Genomic DNA, 11556 nt, shown 5'->3' on the forward strand with positions numbered 1-11556 from the left:
CCCCCACAGCCTTCAATCGACGCCTGCTATTTTACGGGGAGGGGAGTGTGTGCTAGGCGTCAAAAACTCTGGCGCTGCGACTTGCAGAGGCGATGGCAGCACTGAAGTGTGTTTGAAGGTTGCCTTGGGAGGGTATAAAGGCAGTACTCTTTACTTGGAAAAGTTTGCAACCACTCGATCGCCTCCGGCGTTAAGGCCTGGGCAGGGGCTCCTTGTTCTTCTTCATCCCCTGGACACCCCCATTTACATTTGCACTCTGAAGGTGTGGGAAATCCGCAAAGCGAACCAGCGACAGGTGTGTGTGTGTGTGTGTGTGTGTGTGTGTGTGTGTGTGTGTGTGTGTGTGTGTAAAAGGCAAGGTTGAATAAAGCTTCTCACTGTACGTCTTTTCTTACTCTGATACCTTTCGATTTTTAATCGTGTTGATTCTCCACCAAGCAAAAGTCTGGAATGTAAGAGGGTGGAGAGGAATGAATTCCAAAATGCAGCCCCAACCACCCCAACTCCTCTCCTTCCCCCAACTCAGGTACATAGAAAAGTCCGTAAGACCTAAGTTGGGAAATAGTGTGGTTGGGATTGGCAAAACTTCGTGGAAGGCTCGAGTAAGGCGTACAAACCTATCAGGATTGCCTTTTTAAAATTTATTTAATATATTATTTGTTATTATTGCTATTTTAGAAACAGTGGGGTTCTTTCAACGGAACCTGGAAGAAATTCCTCAGTTTCTCTCAGGGTAGCAATTTTTTTGCTAGGCTTATAGTGAGGTTCGTGCTCACTCTGTTTATTCATTTATTTTTAAACTGAGGGGTTGGGAGGGAAAGTAGAGGAGCTGCTGCTTCTAGTGAATCCTGGACTTAAGCTTTGTTCTTCTTTGAAGGTTCTTCTCATACTATCAATTCTGTCATTGATTTCTACATCATCATCATCTTCAATTATCCATTTCATATATAGCACTTTACCGTTTACAAATTGCTTATTCCAGCTTCCCAAAAGGAATGTATCTTTTCTTAGACAAGGATAGTACTTTTCCTACAAGTAGATTTTCCTTTTCCTCCTCTTGCCTCCCTCTCCCCCTCCCACTGGCTTTTTACAAATATTCTTGCCCCTGAACTACAACCTCCATCTCTCTCTCTCTCTCTCTCTCTCTCTCTCTCTCTCTCTCTCTCTCTCTCTCTCTCTCTCTCTCTCTCTCTCTCTCTCTCTCTCTCTCTCTCTCTCTCTCTCTCTCTCTCTCTCTCTCTCTCTCTTTCTCTCTCTTTCTCTCTCTCTCTCTCTCTCTCTCTCTCTCTCTCTCTCTCTCTCTCTCTCTGCCACCCACACACCCACACACTCACCATGCATCGCAAATGCAACTCTCGCTAATTTCTCTTGAAATGAGTTCTATGTCTGTGAACAGAAAAGACCCCAGCCAGGGGGAGTGAAAGGAGTAACAGGCTCACTCACCCCTTGCGATCTTAGCTGGGGAGATTTTCCTTGGCTCTCACCTGCAACTTGCATCAGATCTTCAGGTTTGCTTGTAAGCAGGAAAATAAGGAAGTCAATCTAGCAGGACCTGTCACTGTCTGGTCAAATGAGGCTTTTGCAACCCTATAAGGGCCCCGCCACCACCAGGAAAAACTAAACAAGCAAGCAAAACACCACCAAACAACAACAACAACAACAACAACAACAACAACAACAACAACAACAACGTCAGTCCTAGTCTCACTCCCCTTCTCTCCCTCTGCCCTGAACCCTAGAGGCACTCAGTTATTGAGGGGTGGGGGCTTATCTAGCCTGGTTCAGGGTGCCGGGCTCCTTGACCTATAAGATTCTAGAAGCTTCCAGATCTGCGATTCTAAATTCATCAACTCGCATCTCAGTCCCTATTCTTGTCCAGCATGCACAAGTTCTCTTAAGTCGTCTGGGGGCGAGACGAGCTTGGAAGTTGCTTATTCTCTTCCCCACATCTTCCCACAAGGGGGATTTAAAAGGCAAACCAAACAAATCCATACCAGCCACCTAAGCTCCGCTCTGCTCTAGTTCCCTACTGAGGTTTTTCCTTCCTCCGAGACTAGTGTCTGCACCCGCCATCCTTTACACCCCCAGAACTTACACACCTCTCCATCTTCTTCTCCGGCGCCCTCCTATTTCTTTCCTTGGACTCCTCAGCAGCAGGTATCGTTTCCCCTGAAACCTCGCTCCCTAGCCCTGGAGCCCCTGCGCCCTGCAGAAGCACTGGATGGAGCCCTCCAGCCTGGGTGGGTGGAATAAAGGTGGGAAGGGACTATTGATTTTATTTTTAGTTTTATTCGGTCTTTTTGCTCTTCTCCCTGATGCCTGCATATCCTATGTAACTTGAAGCAAGCAAAAGAATGTCAGTTATCTCCCGCGCGGTCTGCAAGGATGCAGAAGCCCCCGAAAAATCAAACCTCACCAACCCCCATTCCCTACCTCCTGCTCCTCCCGGAAATCTGGCTTTAAGGACAAGGGTGGGGTGGGTGCCGTGAATTTTAAGAAAACGGACTAAGTTCTTATCCTGGGGCGGGTAGCTAACCCTCACTGCTCTTTTCCCGGCTAACAATTGCGGCTGCAAAAAACTCCGTGTCAGTCCCGCGAAGGGTCGGAAAGCCCAGGTTTACTAGTCTTAGCAGTCAGTCTCTTGCGGAAGATCCATCAATTCTGGTTTGGTGGGTTCTTACTAAAGTACACACTACAATCCGCATCCTAAATTGCCCAACCTATCTCTGAGCCTCAGTTTCCTCACCTGGAAAATAAGGGGGTTGGCTTGGATGGCCTCTAAGGTCCCTTCCAGCTCTTCAGTTACGATCCCATGATCTTTGTAAAAGATTGTAAGGGAGATGTCCAGGTAATCCAATAAAAAATTCTCCTCTCCTTTTTATTCCTCCAAATCTTTCCACTGACGTCTTCCTAATTTCCCTCCACCCCGAGAAAAAGAATATTGCATCTTGTACGCATTTTTAAATATATAAAAGTAAAAACTTGGTAACTTCTTGACTTTAGTTTCTGTTAAAAAGACGCTTAGAAAGGCGCGGATGCGTACACACATACATACATACACGTACCCATCCATACACACACTCATCTCACGTGGTTAAAACAAGAAGGCAGGGGCGGGGGTGTCTGCGAGTGAACTGGGAAAGGGACCTCTCTTTCTTTAAGAGTTTGGTAGGTGGGAAAAGCTGGGCTGCTTATGCAAATGATCCCATCGCCCCGAGGGCCAATTGGGAGACAGGGAGGGGGCGTGGTTCCCCGCCCGCTGCTTAAAGAAACTTGTTGCAGGGTCCGCGAAGTGGAGATTGCGCTTTGAAACAGTATCGGTATCGGCTGCGGCTGCTCCTGGGAAGCGCGGGTACTGGCGACCGAGACAGCGGCGGCGGCAGCGGTAGCAGCCCTAGCTCCACAACCCAGGAGAGGACAAGGGGGAGGGGCGGCGGTGGTCCTCGGCACAGCCCGTGGGGACAGTCGCGGCCGTCACAGCTGCAGGGCACTTCTGCCACCCATCTGGGGGGGGCGGTCCCGTAGGCGAAGGAGCTGCCGGTGGCGCGAGTTCTTCTGGCTCCAGAAGTGCAGCGAGCAGATCCCAGATCCCAGAGCTGGGGAAGAGAGCTCTGCCCAGCGTGCCCCGGTGGGGTCCGCGGCTCAAGTCTCATTGAGCTAGGAGGAGAAAGGAGAACGAGCAGCGAGACCCAGCCCGACCCTGCTGGACAAGGTCTTTGCAGACCCCGAGCCCTGCTCCTGCAGCCCAGAGTCTGCTCAAATGCGCCCGCCGAAGTGATCCCCCCCCCTTTTACGACTTTAGTCCTAAAAGTTCTACACTTAAGTTGCAAGATTTGTTTTGCTTTACTTTTTCTTTTCGCTCGTCTGCCCGCGCCGTCCTTTTTTTATCGCGTCCCAAATGCTCAACATGACCGAAGAACACGAGAAGACCCTGGAGCCGCCTTGCAGCCCTTCGGGTACTACCAGCTCCATGTCGCACGTGGAGGACTCGGACTCGGACACTCCGCTGTCCCCGGCTGGCTCCGAGGGCCTGGGCTGCTCATCTGGGACCGGTCCCCGGCAGGCTGGCGGGGGTGCGGCTCTGGGCTCTAAGGTGGACCCGGGCGAAGTGGACGATCGCTTCCCCGCGTGCATCCGCGACGCCGTCTCACAGGTGCTCAAGGGCTACGACTGGAGTCTGGTGCCCATGCCCGTGCGCGGCAACGGCTCACTCAAGGCTAAGCCTCACGTCAAGCGACCCATGAACGCCTTCATGGTGTGGGCACAGGCTGCTCGCAGGAAGCTGGCAGACCAGTACCCGCATCTGCACAATGCCGAGCTCAGCAAGACGCTGGGAAAACTGTGGCGGTGAGTGACCTTGGGGAAACCGGGGAGGGAGTCGGAGGCCACGGACTCGAACCCCTAGATCCGGAGAAGGGAGGAGAGGCGGGCATCCGGAGATAGGAGGACACTCCTGACAAAGCAGTCGGCCCAAGAGATGTAATTAGACATTCAATTTAACAAACGCTTGGTGGAGTAATTGCTGTGTAAGGGACTCTGTGCCGGACTGAGGGAGATCCAAAGATAATAGTAACTGGATCTCACCCATCCAGAGATCAGGATCACAGAGTCTGTGCTGTAGTCGACTTTAGCGTCAGAAGGGCTCTTAGAGATCATTTCTAGACCGACTCCTTCGTTTTACAAATGGGGAGAATGAGGCCCAAAGAAGTGACCCGCCCAAGGTCAAACACCTAGTAAAACCGCCTCGGGGATATCTTGATGGTAGATGTCCCGACACCCTTCCTCTTTGCCACTTTTTAGTTACTGACAAGCGTTAAAAAGGGCATGTGAATTCCACTCCCTCTGGGTGATCTGCAAAGTTTGTCCTTTTTCTCCTCCAGCTTCCCCCAAATGTTACTAGACCCTAAAAAAGACAAGTAGGTGATAGATCTGGGAGCCCAAAGGAGAACCAACTTGATTTCCTGTTCCCTAGAGGGCTGGCTTTTGTGGCGCTCTTGTCCACAAAGCTCTCAGGGTGCCCCAGCTCTGAGAGACTGAAAGGACCGTAACCTTTACACACACACACACACACACACACACACACACACACACACACACACACACACACACACTGGTCCCCCCCCCCAACGCTAGAGCGAGTAGTTGTTAGACTTGCATAATTAAGGGGGCTTAAGGGAGGGCATATTAGGATGCTTGCTCTCTGGGTAAGTGAAAGCATCTTTCTTTTAGGTGGTTCAGAAGAGACAGACAGAAAAAACAAAAAACAACCCCCCCCCCAAACAACCAATCTCTTTTATACTCTGGTTCTGAGAAGCGGAGTCTTCCTAACTAAAACTTCATGGGGAAAGGGGGCAGTGAGAGGGATGAATTTAAAAGGGCATCCTTAAGCCTGGGTAAAGCAAATACAATTCAAAAGATCCAGAAGAGCAAAGGGACGGAGAGGTAGTACCATAGAACCTTGATATGTATAGGTTGTTTTGGATAGGACCACCCCACCGAGTGAACTCTGCCGGGGTGAGGATTTGGCTCCAGCAAATCCAATGGCTCTATTAACCTAGAGTTTGGACCCTTATTTTGAACAGAAGGGATACTGTGGTTGAAATCCAAAGAGGAGGAGGAGGAGGAGGGTGGGGGGAGGTGAGGGAACCATTCCAAGAACCAGAGTTCCCTGCTCCCCTGGACAATTTATAGGGTTGGTCTGAGTGGAAAAATACCCTCTGGCAAGACCTGAAGCAGTTCTGTGTTCTTTGGGGGTCTGAGTATATTTTGACAACATCTCCAGGTATCCAAACACCCTGCTCCCTAGAGAAGCCTCGAGGGCTAAATCTGGTAACTCTGAATATATATTCAGGGCTGATACAGCACAAAAACCTCTTCAGTGAATTTGAAGCTAAATTTGGGGGGTTGATTTATTACATTACCCACCAAGCCACCAAACAGACTGGCTTTGTTTCATCTGATCTCCAGGGTACCCAGCACAGTACCAATTAAATTACATTAAATTAAACTCAACATTTATTAAGCATCTACTTATGTACAAATCACTAGGCTAGGTGCTAGAGAAACAAAGATAGAAGTGAAGCATTGGGGATATACTCAGACACCCCAAGTAAAAATGACTTCTTGACTACCACGAAAACTGGATTGAGTTGTGACCATCTCCAGTTCCCCAAGACAGATCCAGAACTGTTGGAACAGTTTGGCCTTAAAGAGAAAGTTTTTGCTCTCCTTTGGGAAGTTTTCTGGAGTTTCTGTGTGACCCTACCTAAATCTGTCTTTCCGAAACATAGTCCAGACTATGGACCTAGTCTTTCTAGCTTGATTTGTATTTTACAAATTAGTTTTCACCAACATTTCTTTCTTTCTTTCTTTTTTTTGTCTCACATTTCTCCACACCAGTGGAATGAATGAACCGAGGTGGAAGAGGAGTAGATATTTTGGGAACAAGGCCTTGCTATAGAATTACTGGACTTTTCAATTTCAGTTCATAAGAATGAGGCTGAATTGCTGTCTTTCTCCTCTCTGAATCCGAGCTTAAAGATCATGGACATTGTCACTTCTGATTGTTCCTTCCGCTTGTCTTCAAACCTTTATACTTGGTGCATATATTTAGATTTTTAAAATAATTGTCAAGAGTTTGGGTTTGCAAAAATATTTGGATTTCCAATTCTATGTCGCAGGAGAAGGGTTTTAAAGACAGAGCAATTGTAATGAATGACCATCTGATAGTGGGTTTGGGGAAGATTGTTAGTGATTACTGCCCATCCTGTAGGGTCTGGACAGCTTTGAATGTGTTGTATGCACAATGTATGTAGGTATTCAGCCTATCGCCCATTTTACCCCTTTGACAGCCACCCTTTGGGCCCCAGCATCCCCAGCCTTAAAAAGAGGCGGTTGGTCTATGATTTCTAAAACTCCTTCCCAGCTCCAAAGTTTCTTTACATTTTAACAGGCTTCACATTTGTAAGTTGAGGATAAGTTTCCAATAAGTATCGAGTTGCCCAGTTTACTCTTGTGATGTTTCTAATTGATGGCTGATCACATTTGCCTTAATATTTTTGCCCTATTTATAATCAAAGAGCAGCCAGCTCTGCCAGTCCTATTAGTTCCAGTGCATCAGTTCCCAGGAAGTAATACTTTTTGTCTCACAGCATAATGCCTTGACCCCAGATGCCCAAAGTAAAGACATTCTCCTCCGATCATTGTTGGTTTTAGTGGGGCTGTTTATAAAACACATAAGCAGGAAAAGTAAGATGAAACGTTTGGGTGATTATTTCAGTTCTTATTTCTTTGAAAGCAAATCAACAAAAACACAAATCAGGCTGAAACATGAAACTCCCAGTTCCCATTTTTACCGTGTGGTGAATGTCTGAACTTACAACCAGTGGAGAAGAGTCCTGCACAAAGACATGGCTACTTGGAAATCCCAAGATTTAGAGGACCTTTGTAAGATAGTATCACACAGTGAAAACATTTATTTAGATCTTACTGTAGCTCCACGATGACATTTACTCCTAATAAAATAGATTTTCATAAAGTTAAAAGGAGGAGTATGCAAATACCATTTGGGAACACACACACACACATACACACACACACACACACACATATATACACACTTATTTGTCTCTATTACCAAACCCTTATCATCTTCCCCATTTAACTTGAATTTTTGTTTTTATTTTTACAGCTTATTGAGTGAAAATGAGAAACGCCCTTTTGTAGAAGAAGCTGAGAGGCTAAGGGTCCAGCATAAGAAGGATCACCCGGATTATAAGTACCAACCTCGGAGAAGAAAAAGTGTAAAAACTGGACAGAGTGACTCAGATTCAGGAGCTGAGCTGGGCCACCATCCAGGGAATCCCATGTATAAGGCCGATTCAGGCCTCGGAGGCTTGGGAGATTCCCACCATCATAATGATCATACAGGTAGGAGACCAGGAAATTCACTAAGAGCTGCTGGGTTCTGAAGAAATATGAGCCAGGATGTATATCCTCCGGCAGCGGCCCTTTTGTAAACTGGAAAGGGAGGGAAGGGAAATTCCAATACAATCTAATATAATAAATGGTGATGCTAAGCCTCAGTAATTTACAACCAGCATAAAGAATCTAGGATGGGAAGCAAAATAGGACTAATCAAGGCCCCTGATTGAGGTTAATTCTTAAATTGTGCCTTTTAAGATGGACTGAAAGTTAGTCCGAAAGGCCTTCATAATGGGTCCAATCACAACCATTCCTGATGCTAAAGTAGAGCTCAGAATTGGCAACCTTTAAGTGTTGACAGATTCCAATAGAATTGCTAACATCCTGTAACTTCAGACGTGTTTGTTCTTTCTAGTTTAAATCCTGTCTGAAGGATTTTATTCTTCTCTTTATATTTGTATTGTTGGGATATAGAGAATACACACACACACACACAGGAGCACACTCCACAGAAATTTCTAATATATTTACTGAGCAAAAAAGTGCATGAGAAAAGAAAGTTGTTTTTGTTTAAATGAAAAATCTAGACCATTTCTATCGATTAATAAAGAATGGGATTTACCCCAATTAGGAATTAAGTTTCTAGTTTATCCTTACAATTTCTGTGAACTTTAGAGAAAATAATTTCAAAGGCATTAAGTTGCTAATGTGAGTTTTATGAGAATCAGTAAATTATAACCAGAAGAGACGTGAGGGACCATCTTATGTCCTTTTTTTTTTTTTACATATAAGGAGACTGAGACCCAGAGAAACTGATATTTATAAGCAAACAGCATAATATAATTAATGAATTGCAGAGCCAGGATTTCTCTTTCCTCTGACTCCATATGCATCTTTATTCCCACTGCATTTTTTAAAAACGTATTTGTTTAAAAACTTCTTTGATGGCAAAACTAATAACCCACCATTTTCCTCCTATCTTATTATTTCCCTTGAAACAAGGGTCTGATTTCTGAAATTGTTCTCTTTTTTAGGGCAGACACATGGACCGCCTACTCCACCCACCACACCTAAAACTGACCTACATCATGGCAACAAGCAAGAGCTGAAACATGAAGGGCGCCGCCTGGTGGACAGTGGCCGCCAGAACATCGACTTCAGCAACGTGGACATCTCAGAGCTGAGCAGTGAGGTTATCAATAACATGGAAACCTTCGATGTCCATGAGTTTGACCAGTACCTGCCCCTCAATGGCCACTCTGCCATTCCTGCTGACCCCGGGCCGAACTCAACAGCAGGCTCATATGGTGCTTCATATTCCCATTCAGCACCCGGGAGTGGTGGACCCCAAGTATGGCCTCACAAGAGCCCTTCCTCAGCTTCCTCCTCATCCCCCAATGAGCCGGGTCAGCAGAGGCCACACATTAAAACCGAGCAGCTGAGCCCCAGTCACTACAGCGACCAGTCCCATGGCTCCCCAACCCACTCTGACTACGGGTCCTACAGTGCCCAGGCCTGCGTGACCACAGCCTCTACAGCTACTGCTGCCAGCTCTTTCTCAAGCTCCCAGTGTGATTACACTGACCTTCAGAGCTCCAACTACTACAATCCCTATTCTGGCTACCCCTCTAGCATTTACCAGTACCCGTATTTTCATTCCTCCCGCCGGCCCTATGCTACCCCCATCCTCAATGGCTTATCTATTCCCCCAGCCCACAGCCCCACCAGTAACTGGGACCAGCCTGTCTATACAACCCTGACAAGGCCTTAGAGGAAATGCCACCAGGATGGAGAGAGAGAACTTTACAGAGGAAAAATTTAAAAAACAAAAACAAAGAAATCCCCAACGAAAAAGAAAAAAGAAATCTTTGCGGTCTTCCAAACTAAATGCACTATTGAAGGAAAGAGGTAGAGGAATTCCATGCCAGTTTTTGAAGTGCCTGCTGAAGTCTGCGGGGAACACTAACTTTTTTTTTTGACTGCATGTCCTTTTGCTTCTAAATCTCCAAGCATCTTTAAATGGACAGAATTCTATTTTCTTGGTTTTTTGTTTTTTTAAATGACTGCTAATTCCTTTTAAATAAATGAAGGCCAACCATTTGACTCCTCTGTGAGGACTGACAGGAACATGTTAATTTTGTGTTGCAGTGAGTGCAAAATACAAACAAATCAGAAGGAAGTTGTATAAGACTTTAAGGGTCTACTGCAATCGGAAGTACGGACCAACCTTGAGGACAAGAACTTACTGGGACCAATGAATAAAATTCCAACGATTCCATTTTTTTTTTAACAGTCTTGAGGAAATCCCTAGGAGCAGCTCTGGGGACCAACCATCTCAGTGTCGGGGGTGTTTGCTTTAGTCAGAGTTCTTCTAAACGAGGTTTGGCTGTAATTAACATTTTTTGGGGGGAGCTTAAAAGTGTTTGATTTTTTTGAAATCTGTTAAATATGTATTTATGTTCTGTATTATTTTGTCTTTAATTAATGAAGTAATTTGTGCAAAAAAAAAGTAGAATTAAAAAAATTAAAGACTGGAGACTTAAATAGTGGCGATGGGACAATAAAAACGGTGTTATGAGTCTATTTTAACCACTGCAGCAGTAGTGTCAAAAGGAGTGGAATGAATTCTAGGTGGTGTAGACGTCATGGAAGTAAAATTGACATCTGGATTGGAGTCAGCAAGGGAATGGGAGTGGTGTGGGAAGGAAGTTCATTCAGACCGCTGCAAAAATGACTAATTAAATTCAGTAGTACGGTGAGGGGACAGGTCAAGAAAAGGGTATTGCTTTTGGGAAGGGTCCTTTGTTTTAATTTGGTCATGATGCCACTCACTTTTCAAAGTGTTTAACGAGATTGGAAGGCAAAGGCATCTCTGGATTTGGTAGATGCAAGTACTGCAGCATGTGGCTAGAAATGAAGAATTTAATGAGCAGTTCTCCCACGAGGGCTGGAGATACACTTTAATTTGGGTTTTTAGGGACCAGATGTCACCTGTCGAACTGTGAAACTAAAACCTTCTCCACTAAATTTTTGTAGGTACTTAGGTTTAGACTAATATTTCATTGATATGCTTCTATTTCTTCCATTGTATGCTGAGCATATAATAACCACCTACTTTATGGTAATGTGTGCCTTTAAAACTTTGTAAATCTAAATACATTTGAGAGGTTATCTTCTTTTTACTTTTTCTACTTTTCCTACCTTTTTCTAAGATTATTTTTTTGCCTATTTCCTTCTGGGGGGAAAATGATCGCAAACTCATTTTTATGCAATCTATTTTTCTGTGTAAAGTTTGGAAAGACATTAGCTGTTACTTACCTGCTCTGTTTCACTAGTTTCTGACCAAGCAATGCTAACTTTTGTACAGATCAATTTGATAAAATTAAAAAAAAATGCTTTTTATCTATCATGTGCTGTCTTTTTGTTGGTGGTAGCTTTTCAAGTCCTGTGCACTGGAAATGAGGATTGGGACTTAGGATAAGAAATCCTGTTTTTAAAGGGACTTTTGCCCTCATAAATGCCCTCAGAAAAGAATTATTCAGCAAATGCCCTTTGCCAAAGGGCTTTGCAAGCTTGTATTCTTTAACCCTTACCACATGGAAACAAGTGGGAGACAGACTCACAGTCCTCATC

General features: G+C 45.2%; 1 protein-coding gene across 1 annotated transcript; it reads left to right on the forward strand.

The window, feature by feature from the left end:
* The first annotated feature begins 3893 nt into the window (after positions 1-3893).
* On the forward strand, positions 3894-11325 carry SOX8 (SRY-box transcription factor 8). Its single transcript, XM_043975097.1, has 3 exons — positions 3894-4347; positions 7691-7929; positions 8958-11325. Exons 1-3 carry the CDS (start codon positions 3899-3901, stop codon positions 9692-9694), a joined length of 1425 nt encoding a protein of 474 aa, XP_043831032.1. The 5' UTR covers positions 3894-3898; the 3' UTR covers positions 9695-11325.
* Positions 11326-11556: the final 231 nt, after the last annotated feature.

This window comes from Dromiciops gliroides, chromosome 1 (assembly GCF_019393635.1).
Source record: "Dromiciops gliroides isolate mDroGli1 chromosome 1, mDroGli1.pri, whole genome shotgun sequence".
NCBI classification, from domain to species: domain Eukaryota; kingdom Metazoa; phylum Chordata; class Mammalia; order Microbiotheria; family Microbiotheriidae; genus Dromiciops; species Dromiciops gliroides.

Coding starts and splice junctions, on each gene's coding strand:
- SOX8 (XM_043975097.1), top strand. CDS start 3,899: ATGCTCAACATGACCGAAGAACACGAGAAGACCCTGGAGCCGCCTTGC. Junction 4,348..7,690: donor ACGCTGGGAAAACTGTGGCG/GTGAGTGACCTT, acceptor TTATTTTTACAG/CTTATTGAGTGAAAATGAGA. Junction 7,930..8,957: donor CCATCATAATGATCATACAG/GTAGGAGACCAG, acceptor TCTCTTTTTTAG/GGCAGACACATGGACCGCCT.